The sequence below is a fragment of the Aplidium turbinatum genome, chromosome 2, assembly GCF_918807975.1.
Source record: "Aplidium turbinatum chromosome 2, kaAplTurb1.1, whole genome shotgun sequence".
Taxonomy (NCBI): domain Eukaryota; kingdom Metazoa; phylum Chordata; class Ascidiacea; order Aplousobranchia; family Polyclinidae; genus Aplidium; species Aplidium turbinatum.
Window position 1 is genome coordinate 21,947,349 of NC_137473.1, and position 19,453 is coordinate 21,966,801.

General features: G+C 38.8%; 1 protein-coding gene across 2 annotated transcripts in view; it reads right to left on the reverse strand.

Moving 5' to 3' along the window:
- LOC145786144 (uncharacterized) overlaps positions 1-19,453 on the reverse strand; it is a 49,281-nt gene that overhangs the window by 13,353 nt on the left and 16,475 nt on the right. For both annotated transcript variants that reach the window (XM_082597798.1, XM_082597803.1), the window contains 24 exons: positions 18,239-18,361; positions 17,213-17,335; positions 16,737-16,865; positions 16,144-16,266; positions 15,899-16,021; positions 15,204-15,341; positions 14,947-15,069; positions 14,756-14,878; positions 14,173-14,284; positions 13,515-13,642; positions 13,103-13,231; positions 11,873-11,998; positions 8,134-8,268; positions 7,542-7,676; positions 7,306-7,434; positions 7,055-7,183; positions 6,191-6,316; positions 5,704-5,832; positions 5,148-5,276; positions 4,695-4,823; positions 4,488-4,616; positions 3,547-3,675; positions 3,064-3,192; positions 61-201 (listed from right to left, as the gene is read on the reverse strand). In XM_082597798.1, the coding sequence (XP_082453924.1) occupies positions 61-201; positions 3,064-3,192; positions 3,547-3,675; positions 4,488-4,616; positions 4,695-4,823; positions 5,148-5,276; positions 5,704-5,832; positions 6,191-6,316; positions 7,055-7,183; positions 7,306-7,434; positions 7,542-7,676; positions 8,134-8,268; positions 11,873-11,998; positions 13,103-13,231; positions 13,515-13,642; positions 14,173-14,284; positions 14,756-14,878; positions 14,947-15,069; positions 15,204-15,341; positions 15,899-16,021; positions 16,144-16,266; positions 16,737-16,865; positions 17,213-17,335; positions 18,239-18,361 (3,069 nt within the window). The remainder of the gene's footprint in view (positions 1-60; positions 202-3,063; positions 3,193-3,546; positions 3,676-4,487; positions 4,617-4,694; positions 4,824-5,147; positions 5,277-5,703; positions 5,833-6,190; positions 6,317-7,054; positions 7,184-7,305; positions 7,435-7,541; positions 7,677-8,133; positions 8,269-11,872; positions 11,999-13,102; positions 13,232-13,514; positions 13,643-14,172; positions 14,285-14,755; positions 14,879-14,946; positions 15,070-15,203; positions 15,342-15,898; positions 16,022-16,143; positions 16,267-16,736; positions 16,866-17,212; positions 17,336-18,238; positions 18,362-19,453) is intronic.

The window sequence follows — 19,453 nt, forward strand, 5'->3', positions numbered from 1 at the left end:
TTTCATCTACCACTGATGATATCACTGTATACTGTACATACATACAATGACCTCGCTTACCCGAAAGACAGGGCTTCCTGCATGTGATTCCTCTCCATCCGGGATTGCAAAGGCACTGCCCACTCACGTGATCACAGCCACGAGAATTCTCACAATTGCAAACCTCTCTGCATCCGTCACCGAAGTATCCACTGTCGCACGCTGAAAATGATGGTGCTGTCATACCTCGCACCAACTAAACTACGAAAAAATTAATTTTCAATGCAACTGTGTTTTAGCTGAGTTAGTAGTCTCAGTAGCAAACTGTACGTCAACCATCTTCGGGTGTTCTTTTTGCTCAACGAGATTTAAACACGAAAGCTACCAGGTTGCATTTTGCACAATGGATTTTCACGTCAAATCAAAATAAAATAGTTTGATATCATATAAAAAGTCATCGTGCAAATTAAACTAGCGTTAGAAGATGGCTGAAGAAAGCGAACATCCAAGAAATGGTCACCGTACAGGCGTACAGTCCAGGGGTGCCCAAACTTTTTCCTAGGCGAGCTAGATTTGATGATTTAAAAGTGCCCGCGGCCAGCTTCTAACAATCTTGTGAGGTTGTAGCCTATATGATATTAGGTTAGATACAGGCCCGTAACTAGCTTGGAGCACTAGGAGGGGCAACAAGTATTCTAGAGGGGGCTCAACTTTTACCTTCTGTATCATGTACGAAAACGACATTTGTACAAAATGTGGGTATATTTACGCAAAAACATTCATCGTAATACAGCGTTTACATTAGCATAGATTATCATAGAAACAGCAGCGTGAACTGGCATTATAGAGTAAATTATATGCTGTAGCTTAAACAGTTATAATGACGACAGCATAGAAATTGAAAAGCAAAATCATTTTTAAAACATGCCACCATCAACTAGTGATAAAATGGTTAAAAATTGGCATAGATGATTTTGTAGTTGATTCTTTTGTTAGTTAATCCATTGCCTTTCATGAACTTTGAGTTCGTTTTAGTTTATTTACATTTTCCTCTAACGCACTGCATAAATCACACAAAATATACTCGGCCTATACATAGAAAATAGGTGTTGAACCACAACCAAATAGAGCTGCAGCCGCTGCACCTGTCACTCATCGTTTTGTAAATAATTGTAGCCTACAATGCACCTCATTTTGTCTAGTGCAGAATCAACAATCATCTCTTCAAGATCAATCCTTTAATGATAATAGTGAGATTCTATTTCACACCATCAGTGAAATGTATCCTCGCCATAGATATAGCCTACAGTAGGTTAGGTCCTACGGCAACAGAAGGCATGGATAGACTTCACTGAATCTATTAACAAAAACGTCCAGGTCTATTTTCTCGGTCATTTCCTTTTCAAACGCCAACAGAACCAAGTTCATCTGGAACATAGACCTGCGTGTAGGCTTGTCTATCCAAGATTAGACCGAGAAGCCACTGTCACAAACCGCACTACTGGACCCGAATGATGCCACAGTAGCGGCATGTTTATATGCATTTGGGAATGCCAGTCGTTGATTGATTGTAGGCTACAGTTCTTTCTGTACCGTACTGTATTGGAATCCCGGTGTTTTGCAACTTCCACATGGTCATTGGTCATGTAGGAATTGTTTTGCGACTTGCAATTCCGCCTCTGATGAAATATCTATCTTCAGTTTCGTATGTAGTGGAATGAGCGATTCACGGTCCAAGAAGTTTTCATTTTTTCTTGAAAGGGCACGAACAGATGTGTAAAACCATGAATTGTCTACAAATCTGAGTTCCAAACTGCAGTACTATAGAAGCATACATAGAATGCAAATGCCAAGGTGGTTGTCCGGTACTTTAATAACGCTGAGTGGCAGTCAACTGCACAGTATTCTGGAGACTGATCGGCTATCACACTGCTTAGCTCAGTTGGAAACTGATGTAAGCCTATAGGCCTACCAGTCTGGATCTTACAAGCAATAAATGTTGAGTCTGTCTGTTTAACAAAACATTCGACCATACCATTAGACACACATAATGTTTATAATTAAACAACACAAGAAAATTGAGTATAAAACTAAAAAGTTAGCGAACAGAGCTAATTAATATAATTTTTTCCAAGGGGGGCCAACATTATCGCAGGGGGGGCTTCGCCCCCCCTGCGCCCCCCTTAGTTACGGGCCTGGTTAGATATGATAAGTTAGGTTGTAGGTTACCCTACTCTACAAGTTCTCTGGTTTTCCATCAGAAATTAATACACCCAAACACGTTGCAAAACACAGCTAGGCCAATGTGAAAGATGAAACTGACGTCTTCGTTTTTTGTACCCAGGGGACGTCGAGTTAGAAATTAGTGATAAACAAGTGTAAAATATCACATAGGTGGGAGTCGCTCAGCTTTGCTCTCAGTCGATTCTTCTTCAAATTCATGACTAAGAGCGTCTGTTCACACGAACATTTTGAACCGAAAATTTTGAAAATTTTAAAGCTCAACATTTTCTTTGCACACTTTCGCATTTCTGAAAATTTATTTTTATCTAGCTGCTGGTAACAAGGCACGAGGAAAAGATGTTGCTGGCTACTTCGTCGTCGCGGTAAAGCTCAATTAGCTGGAGCTTCATCAAGGTTCAAGCAAGATGAAATGAATAGCAATAAGTTATTCACATTTAAGGTAAAATTTCAAAAGCGGTCGTTGAATTTGCTGACTAGAAAATGAATGAATGCTTAACTGTACCCCTCATTAACATTCTCTCAGACAATAATAGTTGATTTCGCAATTATGACCAACAATGACACTAACTTTTCTCTCCTTGCTTTTGTCTGTCAGAAAATACGGTCTTCACTCTTCATTAATGTATGTTTTATGAAATGCAAGTTGAATTTGTATAATTTATGTGTATCTTCGGTTCAAAAGTAACACATTGTGTAACAACAGGAGCGGGCCACACAAAAACGTCTGCCGGGCTGGATTTGGACACCCCTACCGTACACCATTGCAGTCAACAATGTCCGTTGCTAAAATATGCTGTGCATGTATCACGAATCAGTTGATAAACCTAACACGAGGCTCACGTTCACTGCAATCCGGTCCCACCCATCCCGGCCGGCAAGTGCAATCTCCGGTGGCCGAGTCACATGTTCCACCATTCAAGCATCCGCAATATGCTCCACATCCAAGTCCGTAGGTTCCCACAGAACACTCTAAATCACAAAACGGATGGTTTTCCAATTTGAAAATGTAAATAGCCTATTATATTCTTTTTCCGCAAAAAAAGTAGCAACGTATATTTTTTTTTGGACTGTAAAAGCCAATTTATAGAACTACTAAGGAAACAAAATCAATCTATGCGGTCAAATATAGATGCTTGGCAAATTACCTAGAATGACGTTTTGACCAGCACAGAGATGTCGATATCAAGAAGCAGAAAGAATAAAACGCAATTTACGTCAAAAAAATCAATCAGACGTCATTTAATAAGATTAAAAAAATACTATGATAAATAAACAAATGAAGATGGAAATGCATTTGTATTGGTATACTTTACAACTACGTACCAAGTTCACAAGCGAGCCCCATCCAACCAGGCTCGCAATCACACCTCCCCGTGACTGGGTGACATCCGAGAGAGTTTCTACAGTGACATATTCTTTCGCAATTTGCTCCAAAGTATCCGGGTTGACACACTGTAAAACGAAAGATCATAGATAACGCAAGACATTGCCGGAATCATCGCGTGTTCAACGGGCTACGTCATTTAACAAAATTAACATGACAGAGTCACCATGAAGTTTTTGTTGTGGCATTAAAACAAAGACAAACTTTTGTATAAATGCGAAACAGCTGAGTCAAGAACGGCAATACTGGATTCGGCAAAGTTGAGGAAATGTGCGGAAACGTTGTATGGTAGACAATTTTTGCTAAAAATGAAGGAAAAGTCTTTCAGAGTTGTGTGAGACTTTGTAATATTGTACGGTATCGAAACGTGGATCCTAAGAGAGATTAAACTGGCAATTCTGCTAAAGAGAAGGGCAACGATAAAAGCAATGTGTGGGTTCAAAACTAAGAGAAGAATATTGAAGAGCTGATATGATAAGATTGAAGATGTTAAAATAAAGGAGACTATAGAGTATAGACTAACTTTTAAGAGCAAATGAAGTAACATGGTATGGGCATATGTGCAAAAGAGAAAGAAGACTAAAAGAATCTAAAGTTTGATCGATAATCAGTTTGATGCCGTGGGTACGATTCATACCGTTGCCACTTTTTTCTCTTTGATTACTAAAAAAGTTCAAAGCGAGAATCAATTCTCTGTCAGAGTGCTACAAGGGGCACAAGGACTGCAGTCAGCTGGTTCATAGATAAAATTGTGGTATCTTCAAGGTGTTTACCGGTCAAAACACTCCATCTGTTGCAGTGATGTGCAGATTACAAATAACGCGTACCCATTATGTGGGGAGAAAATTGAATTTGTATAATGATAACAAACGCTGCTCACCTCTGTCACACCGTGATCCTGTAAATCCAAGCCCGCAGATACATCTTCCTGTCACGTGGTCGCATTTGGCGCCATTTGCACATTCGCACTGATTCGTGCAATTTTCTCCCCACGAAAATTCATCACAACCTGATTTTAAAAATAATATGTTATAGAGAATAAATCAAAAAGCCACCCACGTTGATGCAATGTATAAAGGCAACTTACGTTCATTACAATTGTCTCCCAACCAACCAGGAGGGCAAGAACACCTGCCAGTCACATGACTGCATTTGGCTCCATTTCCGCATCTGCACGTGTGTTTGCAATCCAATCCGTAGTACCCGGAAGGGCAAGCTAAAATATTGCAAGAAATTTTTTCTACTACACATGTATCGTAGACTGAGCATGAAGTCGAATATAACATTTATCGGAAAAATTTTTCATGTTTGTTTTCACGTTATTTTATTATGTTAAATGTCGTGTGGCTGTTAGGTTTTATTTGTCTATGTTTCAAGAAAATCACCTCTTTGCCAAAATTGTATTTAAGGAAAAGGATTTAAACATTTGAATTCAGAATACTATTCCGATCATGTTCAGACATACATATTTGGATTATTCAGCTGTTTGACATAAATAAATACAAAAGTCAATGTTTTTAAACTGTTCAAACTCAAACACCTTTGTCACAGAACGTGCTTCTCCATCCTGGGGAGCACGTGCATGCTCCACTGACATGATCACAATCCGCTCCATTGGCACACATGCACTTCTGCTGGCACTGGGGACCATACGTATTAGCAGGGCAACCTGCAATGTGCAAATTTCAAATTGTTACACGATGTGCGAAACATAGTTGGTGAGCACTCTATTATGTTTTAGCATCTTTGTAAAGAATGACCATAAAATTATTTGTAATACCCCGTAGGCCTATAGGTATTGATTAATTAATTGATTTGATTATTATTTTCGGACTGGGAAAGCTTCTTTGAGAACTTCATCTTGGCAGTTTCGCGTACTTGTTGAGGCTTTGAACTACTGATGCAGACCCGGTCACCAAGATTGACAGAGTGGAGTTTCTGAATGTACACTTGTAGAGTATATAAGCTATCCGAGGTAGAATTCTTGCACAAATAGGCTACTGCTTGCAGCAAAAATTTATTGCCAAAACATAAAACATGTATTTTATGTACTGTAGGTGGCTTCAATCAAATATGAAGATAGCAACCAAACTCACGTTCGTCGCATCTTCTTCCTTTCCATCCCGCGGCGCAATTGCACTCTCCAGTGACAGGGTCGCACGGCTCCTCGTTCTCGCAATCACATCGACGAGCGCAGTTCTGTCCCCAAAATCCAAGTCCACAAGCTGAAACATGTTGCAAGTACTGTAGCTGCGCATGAAGTAGCCATGACTGTGTTCACTCTCATGTGACATGATATAAGAAAGGTTTCGGTTATACAAAGATTTAGTCACACAAGCATTGTACAATCATAAATCAGATTTAACCTACCGAAAGTATTTTTAATGTTCAAAGTTTTGCAATCAAGAAATCTAACGCTTTCCTCCAATATATTTAAAAACAGTCATGAGATATTGCATGGCTAAGCTGCTCAATTATAGGTGATTGTCTTAAATCTTTTTAGAGGGTATGGTTTTGTTTTATTTTTTATGTTTTGACGGTATTGCATATATGACAGTCAGAATATAACCTCGCACAACTTACTTTTCTGGCAATTTCGTCCTGCGTATCCTGGGCTACATGAGCAAGTCCCAGTGACTGCGTCACAGTCTCCATTTCCACAATTGCACCGATACCTGCACTGACGCCCGTATCTGCCCACCGGACATCCTGGAGAGATAAGTATAGTTTAGTAAATTGCTTTTCCACCTCAAACGATGTGATGCTAAATAGATGTTCACAATGATTAAAAACAATGATTGGCAAGACTGTTACTGATCGTATCTCGTAGCATGGCATCCAAGCAACAAACGGATGCTCTCCCTGCTTCAGGCTCTGAACACCAAGTGTTGTAACCTAAAACTCGGTTAGCGGTTTTTTGCTTTAAAAGTGTTTTTTTAGTCTGGGTAACATGTTGCTGATGGAGACTACTTGCTTTTGTGGTGTTACTTTCATCTTAATGTATAGACTTCAGTTTTACCAATGATTGTTAGTACTGTTATTCAAAGATGTAGGTTTTGTTAAACTTTTTATTCTTCATGAAGATTTAACAGTAACAGCTTTGTTTGTTTAAAATAATAAATTAATAACAATTTAGGTTAAAGAACTAATATCTTGAAACTGTGATTAAACTAATCGGTCCTAATTTGTAAATTAACAAGATGGTTTAACTCCGCTGTGATTAAACAACACACTTCAAAACAGCTTTATTCAGTGGCACCTAGCGACAAGAAGAAATGTATAGGCAGAAACACTTCTATAAAGGGAAAGGTGACCTGGTCAATATTTCTGTGACCAGGCATGCGTTTTTGGTTTAGTGTCTTTAACTTTATTCTAAGTTGCCACGATTAAGCTCCCAAAGAGACCTTCTCGGTCCAAAGATTCCCAAAACCAATAAAATAAACTCACTGTGTTCACATCTAAATCCGACGAATCCAGCGGCACACTCACATGCTCCAGTCTGTTTGTTACAGTCGCCGTTGTTCAGGCAATCGCAAGTTTGGGCACACTCCTCTCCCCAAGTGTTTCCAGGGCAATCTAAAGAATAAGAATTTTAAACGTTTGATGTGAATAGCTCAAATACCAGACAAGTTCGCAATTTGTGGTTTCGAAAGTCCCAGCACATGAAATGCCATGACTATATAATTTTTGTCACTAACCGTCTTCACACGTCATTCCTGTTCTTCCAGGAGCACAGATACATCTTCCAGAAAGTTTGTTACAGCTGCTTCCTGGAGCACATCTGCAAACTTCCAAGCATCCCACTCCCCACGTGCCTTCCGGACATTCTGTTTCAACTTTATAGATTAGTATTTGTAATGCCGCTTAATGGTTTGCAATCATGTAGCCAAAATGATCGTATATTACTAGAACATAAAACTATTTGAACAATAACCTTCCGAGCAATCAGCTCCGCGGAATCCAGGGGGGCACTCTCTTTGGCATGTTCCTGTAATGTGGTGACAATCGACGCTTTCCTCACAATGGCATCGCTGTTTACAACCAGTCCCAAATGTTCCTTGGGCGCAAACTGAAAATGAAGATAATTTTATTAGCAACAAAATGTTTCCTAAAAGATATGACATACCACACCCATATACATGTAAAATCGATGAAAGTAGTTGCCTAAATACATATTTTATTGCAACTAATATATTTATGTATTGGTAAGTACAAAGTGATCATGTTAATTACGGTAGGGTAATATGTGTAGGGTAGAATGTGGTAGGGTAGAATGTGTAACTTAACTAATTTGCATAATCGTGACACCAGGATACAGTGTAATTATTTGTAGCCTACCTACATGCCGTTAGAAGTTTGGAAATTGCCTGAAAAAAGCTGAAAGAAAAATGCAAGCAGGAAAGATATAAAGTCGGCAAAATAAAATAAAGTGCCTACTATTTTCAACGATTATATGATAAACTCATCAATATTCGAGTCAAGTGTTTGTTGGAGTATTGTTTCTGTACGACCAGTTGTGCACGTACCTGATGCACATGTTTCTCCAATGTAGCCTGCCTTGCATGCACAGCTTCCCTCCACCTTGTCACAGGAAGCTGTGTTGCTCTTGTGGCATGCACATTCCTCCTGACAACCAACTCCAAAAGTCCACCGGGGACATTCTGTGCAGATCAATATGTCACATATGTCACAAAAGTAATTGAAACAATTAGAGACCAGATGATTATAATGGCAATGCAATTGACTACAATTACTTTCTTGATTATGATTACTCAATATTTTAAATTAATCGATTACGATCACATGCTTATTCTGCAATTGTACTAACAATTTCACAAATGTGGATAGAAACGACTTGTTTCAGCCTGATGCTGCTGGTTCGCTGTAATAATAGCGAATTGCACTAGCTTTCGGAACACAGTTCCCTGGTCATGATTCGTCTTTATCAACCCCACTTTTAGATGGGGTTGCTAAAGACGTAAATAAGCTGGGCTCATGGCGAAGATCGCCATGGCTAGGCTACATATGAACTTGGGAAATTGGGATATAAGCTAATTTTGACTTGGCATTCAATAGGTGGCGGTGGAAAGTCGCATCGGATAAGGCGTTGGCTTTCCAATTGTGCGAACTGGGTTCGACTCCCGGGTTAAGCTGGTTGTTGAAAAACACCGCTCACCTCTACCCAACGTGTAACAAATTGGGTGGGCATAGTTGCTGAAGTAAAGGCGGCCGAGAAAAAGGAAGTGTCCACTAGGGAGGGCCGTCAATGCACTTTTTTTGTCAAATCCCTTAGCAACTCGGCTCAGGTAGGAGGCTTAGGTCACAAACAAATAATCTGAAAACCTTTTTTAGATCGGGCCGCGGGAAGACGCCGCACAAAAAAATCAATATCACTCAAATAAAATAAAAAAATTGTTTTTCCAAAAAAAAGTAATTAAAAAAATAAAAAATACACAAAACGACGTAAACAGTCAAAAACAATCACAGAACGTAATCTTTCTTTGACTCAAAACGTGGACGCTGTGAACGAGCAGCAGTTCGCGTCAGAATAAGTTCATGTCTACGACGTAAAATACGACTATTATCATGGCCGATGACTTCATCGCTCACTTCGGTGGCGAGTTTGACTGCGTGCTCAACTGCTTGTGTGCAGCATAGAAAACTGTCAATCGATGTAGGAACATCGGTCTCGACGAAACGCTCTGTGAGCTGTTGGATGCTGAAATCGCGTAGAATTGATGGCTCAGTGAGTTTCTACTGACTCCACCGGAGCAACTAGTATGTTGTCATTATTTGCATTCAATCAATCAACGTAAAATACGACTGGTAGGCTACCACACTAGCACTATTACGAATTACTGTCCTGAATACCTGTAATAAATTGCGAATTGTGTTTTAAATATCCCTTCACTTCACTATTATGATTATATGTTTCACTGAAACAGAACCCAATTATGGTACTTGCTTCAGTCAGTAGGGTAACACCCTACCTGTTCTGCCTTCACTGAGCACTGATCTGATACCTGTGTCGTCCATATACCCTGACTTCACTTTTTATTGGCCCTATAGGCTACTAAGTAGCCTACTTACTACTTGCATAGGCTACCCTTTCATCACCTTTTATATATGCTACCAAGTACTTAGGCTACTTGCATACCCTGCCTTCATCATTTATATAGGCTACCAAGTAGCCTACTTACTTGCATACCATGCCTTCACCTTTTATGTAGGCTACCAAGTAGCCTACTTACTTGCATACCATGCCTTCACCTTTTAAATAGGCTACAAAGTAACCTACTTGCATACCATGCCTTTACCAATTCCATAGTCTACCAAGTGGCCTACTTACTTACATACCATGCCTTCACCTTTTATATAGGCTACCAAGTAGCCTACTTACTTGCATACCATGCCTTCACCTTTTATATAGGCTACCAAGTAGCCTACTTGCTTGCATACCCTGCCATCACCATTTATATAGGCTACCAAGTAGCCTACCTACTTGCATACCATGCCTTCACCTTTTATATAGGCTACCAAGTAGCCTACTTACTTGCATACCATGCCTTCACTTTTATATAGGCTACCAAGTAACCTACTTACTTGCATACCATGCCTTCACCTTTTATATAGGCTACCAAGTACTTAGGCTACCGTACTTGTATAGGCTACCCTGCCTTCATCATTTGTATAGGCTACCAAGTAGCCTACTTACTTGCATACCATGCCTTCACCTTTTATGTAGGCTACCAAGTAGCCTACTTACTTGCATACCATGCCTTCACCTTTTATATAGGCTACCAAATAGCCTACTTACTTGCATACCCTGCCATCACCATTTATGTAGGCTACCAAGTACTTAGGCTACCGTACTTGTATACCCTGCCTTCATCATTTATATAGGCTACCAAGTAGCCTACTTACTTGCATACCATGTCTTCACCTTTTATGTAGGCTACCAAGTAGCCTACTTACTTACATACCATGCCTTCACCTTTTTTATAGGCTACCAAGAGCTTAGTTACTTGCATACCAAACCTTCACCTTTTATATAGGCTACCAAGAAGCCTACTTACTTGTATACCCTGCCATCACCTTTTATATAGGCTACCAAGTACTTAGGCTACTTGTATACCCTGCCTTCACCATTTATATAGGCTACCAAGTAGCCTACTTGCATGTTTAAGTGTATGACGATTGATGAATCAACCATGTTTGATGGGGGTGTGCGGCGCACAAACTCTGAATAGACGCCACTGCAATATCTAGAGTTGCCACCGACATGAACCCCAAAATAAGGACAACAAAAAAATTAAATTTTCATACAAAGTAAAACAAACATTTTTGAACAAATCTCAGCATTTATACGAGCCATTATATATCACATGCCATATTGTTTGCCAGAAACAATGTGTTCCAGCAACTCATTGTTCGTAAAAAAATACTTTGTGCATCTCAAGACAACTCAGGTCTAGGTTTACTTTTATTGTAGTAGGGATTTGGCTGTCATTCCACTAAGTTTATTCACTAATTGTTGAAAATAAGACAAAATAAGGACTCAAGTCAAAAAAAGGACATTTCCTTGCAATAAGGACAGTAATATTTTCTAAGATAGAGTTCTTCAAAATAAGGACAAATCTTAGAAATAAGGACGGTATGGCAACTCTGTCAATATCCCTGGAATGTGGTGATTTACCGATTAAGTCCCTGTTGTGCGCCGTCTTTCTGGCGTTCAATTAAAAAATGGTTTTCGATTTCGCCATTTACTCGACAAACCTCCTAAGAAACTCGAGTTGCTAAGCGAACTGTTTCCGACGGCCCTCCCTAGTGTCCACCCTACTCTCGTTAGTGCCGAAGGCTGAGTATAATGAGCACATTATCCTCTCATTCCCCAAAGCTCAGCATGGGATAAGAAAAAATTCAATAGGTAAACAATGTAAATGTTTTATATTACCCAAAGTGATAAATGTTTACAAATTCTTCGGACTTTGTCTTTGACAAGACGCTTTAAGGCACGCCGCCAATTACGAATGGCGCCCCTTCCACTATAACCTTTGATTTCTCCAATGTATGAACAGTAAGCTGTTCTAGAGGGAAATGTCTACGGTCCTTCGTAGGGATATGGCCTACTGAACTGAACCATGACTGATGTTAACTACAATAAAATGAAGATGGAATACTGAAATCTCAGTCACTGTTGGATGATAGAGCCACAGTTAATTGTTACAGCAATGCATGCAGCCTATTAGAGAAAGAAAATCTTACCTTTATGGCACCTTCTTCCATAACGACCAGGGTCACAAAAGCATATTCCAAAAGATCTGTGACACCTCGCACCCCGACAATGGCATCTCCTGTTGCATCGGCGTCCAAAGAAGCCTTTCGCGCAACCTACATTAAGTACTGATCAACACCATTCAGTGGAAATATTTCTGTGTTTTTTTATAAGGGAACCTGGTCAAGCTTTCTGCATGGGATTGAGAGGGTAATCCTTTTTTCTAAATAAGTTGTGCAACAGGTGCATCATGTATGCACCGATTCTGTTGGATTTATCGCTCTTTCTCATGTTTACAGTTGACAGTGCATGGATTCAAATACCGACTCTCTTTTCAATGATATGAACGCTGACGCTATTGATGTGTTAGTATGTGTAGAAGCAGACTTGAACAACTAGATAATTCTAGTTGCCTTATTCGGTAAATCAGAACGAAATGTCGGTAATTCTAAGTTCATGAAAACTTATTTAGGCTACTCTAATTGTAGTTCTAATCTAATCTCAGGTTTTGCTAAAAACTTTAGTTTGTTCAGAATTATTTTTCAGCAAATGAAAGGAAACTTCGCTCCTATCAACCTGATGCAAGAAAAATGCAATAAAACGATCAAGATCAAATTGTCATGTTGTAACTTGTAATTTCATCCTTTAAGCAGCAAAGTCATCAAAAACGCAATTAATTGATCAATTCACTTATATCACGATAAGCGGTTTTGGTGCTGTGATTGTGGAATGACACTTAGATGTAGAGTTACAGACAGTACAATATAGACGCTTTAATCCAAATACAAAATAATTCTAATCTCGTTTAAATTCTACTCTAATTTGTAAAAATTTGCGTAGCTCTAATTCTAGTATAATTTGTAAAAGCTTGAATAGCTCTACTTATAATTAAAATCGAATTTCAAAAGATATAAAAATTTTAGTTGTCCAAGATTAGTGTAGAGGTGGTGTGCTAGCGACGACCGTTTATCCACTATTACATTATTACTGTTGATAGTAGCAGGAATATTCTTTTCCACTAAAAGTTTTTTTTTTCAAAATCCATTTGATGGTGAATAAAACTACTTGTGTTTGGCATCAATTCATTATAAATACCATCTTATCTTCACAAAAAAAGTAACTGTCATCGCAAAAAATTTGGACTCCCAGAACGATCGTCTATCAATGGTTTATCAAAGAATACTGACCACAAAAGAATCTTGAAAACAAAAAAAACAAACCATTTTCACAGTTTCTTCCGGACACACCAGGAGGACACCGACAATGTCCTGTCTCCGCATCACACTCCCCTCCGTTTCTGCATGTACATAACAGTGCACAACCTGGTCCATATCTGTCTTCTGAACAAGCTAAAAAAATAGAAAATAGTAATCTAGCATAAATTGTTTTTTTGTAAAGTACAATTAAAAAAATCCTATTTAAAATTCTAAAAGATTTTCGATTGAAAAATGTAACAACAACCCCTTCGACATAAAACATTCACCAATGTCCAATAATTACAGCCAGCCGATAGATAAGACCAAAACAAAAGAATGAAGGAAAGATAAATGGAGTGGTATTTCAATCCAGTAACGCACTCTCTCATAAAGTATAGCCTCTACGTATACAACCAGCAAACAAAGTACGACTAACTTTCGTTGCAAAACATTCCAACACGACCGACATCACAAAGACATCCGTCACCATTGCCATTGCATTCTCCTCCATTGCAATCAGAACATCGGTATTCACAACCGCGACCAAATCTTCCCGGTTCGCATCTACAAGTAAGAGTAACGTTTTTATTTATCTGTAACAAGCCCCCGTAAAACGCTTGGAAGGGTATCGGTTTATCATCCATCGATCCTGATGTCGCTTATGTGTTTTCACACTTAATTATATGCTTCAAGGTGGATATGAAGGTTAGGTTCTTGTCTTCCCTTTAACTTAAGCCAAATCTTCTATACTTTGTGTTATGGTTAGGCAACTTTGCTCTGTATTAATCAACGTCATTTCTATCTATTAATTCTATTTCATTGGAAACTTCAGTTTTTTTGTGGGCCAAAAATCCTAAAATTGGGAAAAATCGGGTATGGAAAGTTATTATTTCGCTCTCGGTAGTGCACAGGTTCTCAAACACATAAAAGATCAAAGTATAAACGTCAGAAGATTAGCAATGTAAACTATAAGATTGTTGTTAGTGAATAACAAGTAAGCTATCTAATCAAGGTTCAAAGTAATACACGGCAATAGTTTGAGGCGTCAAGCGAGTTTGGGTGAATGGTAAATCAAGGTACATTTTTTTCATTACCTGGTGAGTAAAGAAAAAGCTCCTAGTTCTTCTTCAGCTTCTGGGTTAACTTTTCTAATAGGTTGGATGAAAGAAATGGTACGATCGGGTGTAGAAGCGTCGTTCAAAATGGCTAGAATTATTTTATAACGTTACGTGGATGCATTGTATCATTCATTCATTGACCAAAGACGTAGACACAGTACACATACGTCAACAGGCCTACTGTACTTTTGTTACTATATCTATCAATCTGACAAGGAAACAACGAAGCGATCATATGGTCTAGCTCAGTGGTTCTCAACCTTTTTTCTTTCATGGCCCATTTTTGTTTGCATAAAAGTTCTGTGGCCCATTCAGTTTTTATGAAGGAAAAAAATTACAAAAAGGTTTATAAACAAAAAGCAGCAGAACATTGCCTTTGGAATGTTGCTAGAATCCCCTTGTTGAATCCAGGCGCTGACGCTTCACACTGTCTTCTTTTCGTTAAAAAAAGTTAAAACGTAAAACATAAAACGTCATAAAAATTATCAACGTTGAAAGAAAATATCGCAAACGCTTTTCTCTCAACAAGAATTTGCTTTTTAATGTTTATTTTCTCTACCTTCGCAACGACGCTGGTCATCGGCAAGGAGAAAACCTCCATCACAAACGCAGCTGTGGGAACCAGCGCTGTTTACGCACCGTTGATCACATCCCCCGTTCTTGTCCAAGCATTCATTGACATCTACAATAAACATCTCGTTATTGAGAATTAACTAAAATTAAAAATACCTTGTTTTGATTTCTGCTCACCTACACACGAACACCCGTTTGCGTCCAACGCGAACCCGGCTCTACAGCTACACTCGTATCCACCAGGGGAGTTAGAGCATCCCTGGTCGCAACACTTCCCACCGTCATTGCATTCGTCAATATCTGCATGAGAATCATCAGTTGTCTTCCTTTTCAATGAAACCAGATCTCTTTGTAAGATTAAAATTGTAATTATTTATTTGTTGGTAATATTTTTCTTCTATTGATTGTGCTGACATAGTGGTTTCAAGCATCACCTGTACAGCTTCTTCCGTCAGCTTCCAGTTGGTAGCCATCGTTACAAGAGCAAGAAGGCCTGCCGAGGTCTTCGGAACACAGATGCATACATCCTCCATTCATAGTTGAGCAGGATTTAATTACTTCCATTTCAATTCCTATGAGAAACAGCAACGGAGTATTGCAAGTGGTTGGTTTAGTTTTGTACCTTTATTCTCGCTGAAAAAGCCTTGATATGTTATTCCTGGTTATTTCGCATACTCGTCGAGGCTTTTGACGCAGGGCCGGTTACCGAGATTGACAGAATGAAGTTTCTAATTGTTACCATGTTGTTGCCGGGTAACTCCATCCATTAGGCACCGCTGAATGGAGAGCAGCCCTTACAATGCGTTGCTCAAGCGCACACCCCGAGAGTCGAACCAGCGACGCTTGATCTTGAAGCTTCTTCATTCGCGAATTCACGCGTTGACCAACCTGAGCTATCGAGGCGACGTACGGACGGACAATAATGTATCACAAGCCTGCACAATACACATGCTTTGCAATCTATTTGATAGCTTCTAAAATCAAAAAGGTTCAAGTAAGCTTATTAAAACAAATATCACCTGAAACAATATTTATAGATAGCGAAAATTGTAATTGCATTTTCATTGTTGAATTTTGCGTTTTGGATCAATAGGCTTACGCATCAATGTAGAAAAAAAACATGACTTACTATAACACGTTTTTTTGTCAACTCCAATCTCATATCCCGGATTACATACGCACGAATACGAACCAATTGTGTTGACACAATTGTGTGAACATCCTCCCAGATTTTCGGCGCATTCATCAATATCTGTTGCGTTATAATATCAATTGAAATGAAACACTTGAAAATAAACATGTGTGTGTGGGTGTGGCTTGGGAAGACTTGAAAATATTTTTTTTATGTCTTCCCTAAAAGGTTTAGCTATCTACCTGTGCACGACTGATTGTTGGATTCAAGTTGATATCCTTCGAAGCACGAACATTGAGCAATGGAACCGACAGTCATGCATTTGTGTAAACATCCCCCATTGTTCGTTTCGCAAGGGTCGGCTACTAAAAGGAAAAGATCAAGAATGTCAGTTCCACAAATACAACTCTGCGTGGTAAGTTAGGATATGGAACAATTTATAAGCAACATCTTTTCGATTATCCGAAAATATTCTTACCATCATATTTCGCAACCGGGTCTCCTCTAATAGTTCAATTACGAAGACAAAACTGTTAAAACAAAGCCCCAGAGCAGCTGCTCTCTCAATTTTAAAATAAACTCACTGCAACTAACCCGATGTTGTTTAGATTGATTGGAGTAAAATATACGATCGAAACAGATTTTAGTTATTGAATAAAAGGTCAATTAATTATCCATGCAGACATGAATAAACATTAACTGAAATATAAAAGCAAAAAAACAGCAATAACCCATCATGTTTTATTTATGTCGTAAAGAATTAATGCACCCAGTAGCGAAATGATACGTCGGATTTACTGGCACGGTAATTGAGATATGAATTGAAACTACTCACCGTCGCAAGTCCTCCCGTTCGAGTTGAGAACAAAACCAGGACGACATCTACAAAAATACCTTCCTCTGGTACCCTGGGGCTCACACACTTGCTCGCAGCCTCCATTTCGTATCTCGCACATGTTCGTCGCTGATTGTTGAATAAAAAAACAGTGTTATGTTGAGGGGTGCAGAAAAGTACATTCATGAATCGCAGGGTACCGAACAGAATATTGTTGATGCATGGTGGTTGATGTTAAAATGATTAGAGCAGACACGTTCAACCAAACTGAGTAACTTAACCAAGCGTTACGTTTCCATTTAGAAGCTGAAATGCCGGTTATTTAAGCATTTTTGCTTTTAAAAATTAAGATAATGATGTCAAATCAAATGATATCGAGCTACTTGTCATAATGTAAAAACTCATTTTGCCCTGTTCAAATATAAGCTAATTTGCTATATTGTTTCGAACACCAATAAGAGAAAAACATAACTTACGAACGCATGTCTTCTCATCTGTATGTAGCCTGTATCCCTCTCTGCACTTACAATAGTGGCCTCCCTCTATATTCACGCATTCCTGCGCACACCCTCCGTTATGATTAGCACACTCATCATCATCTGTAAAGAAGATAATTGCGTTATAATTTATACCTAACAGCTTGCAGCCTTTCCTGCTTATTTCCTCAATAGCTCAGTTGATAATTACCCAGCCCCAAACAAATGTACGTGCAAGATCAAGCAACAATAGTTTAATTCGCAGTAGGCTATGGATGTTTGGGTACCACTCCTCATAAAGCTTTTTATCAACATGCTTAAAAAAGCAACACTTGAACTTCTTGTTCAATAAAAATGTTTTCGTACTATAATACACTAGATAGATAGCAGAAAACAAAGGTTATAAAAGCGTGGGTAAACCAGTCAGCTTTTATTAACTTAAGGCAAGCAACAGGATCATAAAAAGTCATCCACCATTTTCCGCTCATCTTGACGTTCCAGGCCATGGTGAGCAAGCTATTGTTTGGTTCCCGCACATTCTAAGACGCTCAACTGTTTATTTGTGAACATCTCTCCAACGTTTGTTTCAGTAGTCCAAACAAGATATTTGCGCTGTCGCTATCCTAGCAAATCAGTTCTCTTTCACACTAACTTGACGTCTGCTGACGTATAGACTAATTTGTTTGATGGGAAGATATATTCGGTATCGTAGATAAAACAAGAGCCAGCCATGCGTAGATAATGAGATTGAGTTAAACAACCGCGCCCGATTAAATTTCGTAACAGACTACCGATCCATTCATTGTTACGAAAACAAGCAGCAAGAAAGTAGGAAAGAAACAGTATCAACATTGTGGTATGTATGTCACTTTAGCGAGATTCACACGGTTCATGGATGCAACTAACTTCATAACTACGTTAACAAACAGTCGAAATGTTAGAAGCGAAACAATCTTGGTTCCACAAACTGTCTGACGATGAACTGTCCTAGTGCTCCTGGAGTAATAAAGAGGTCAGTAAACTCACCAATGCAAGTCAGTTGGTCAGTGTCGAGATGGAATCCAGGTCGGCACTTACAGGTGAACCCTCCAAAGCTATTACAGCACATTTGGTTGCACCCTCCATTGTTAGTAGCGCATTCGTTCAGGTCTAAACAAAAACAACACCCCGTGATATTCAGCGTCCGTCAATGCAAAACTTGTCCAATTGCGACATATCTCCCCCCTTCCTTTGTCATCAATGTCCTATGGACGCTTAACATTGTTGCCGCCAAATACGAATCACTTAAACCCAAACCTAACAACCAAAAGTGTAATTAAAGAGCACATCGCCTCTTGTGAAACGTGCGCTGACAATGTCTCGATCGACCAATTTAAAATCATCTCTCGAGACAGGTTTGATTTTCAGACTAAGATCATGGAAGCCTTAAGAATCAAACGTAACAATCCATCTCTCGACCGGCAGTTATTCGCCTGTGGCTCTTCGTTTCTTTTGTGTGTGTTCTAATTGTTTGTCAAATGCCTGTAGTTTACACCACATGTGATCTGTTTCCCACCGTATAACTTACTCGTAATCATTATTGTATCATTTGTTTAGTTTGTGCTGTTCAGTCTAGAGTGTCGTTGCGGTTATAGTGCAAAGTCAAATTTATCTTACAATGTTTCATTTTATGTATATTGCAGATATGTAATTCCTGATGAGGACACACGTACGTGTCGAAAACGTTTGAGTTATTATGTTATATATTTTGCTTTGTATGTAATACATTATGTTAAACCCGCTAAGGTTACTTTGTTTTGTTTGTCTATAGTTCATTAAACACGAATCTATGACATAAACCAATTCAATACTACTACAAAACACAAAAAATGATGATCACCTCAGCACGAGACAGCACCATACAGACATTTGCAGACTAAAAAAAGCTTTTGAGTTTCTCAATTTTCAATGTTCAATTTTAAGAAAATAACTTTGTTTGTGTGCTTTAAATTCTATTTCATGTTAATTCTGTTGAATAACTTTACTTTAAAGCAGCTAACTTATTGTGCTCCAATGTCGAAGTAGACTCATCACGTTTGCCGTTCGGCAGTGAGGTTATGGTAGAATGACTCTCTCGAGGTGATGTTATCTTAATTGCGCTTCATTGAAACAACAAACAAAAAAGTTACAAAAAAGTTAAACTATTTCGATAATTTTTGTCAAGTCAAAATGTTAGACTGTTCCAGCTTGCAAGCAGAAACG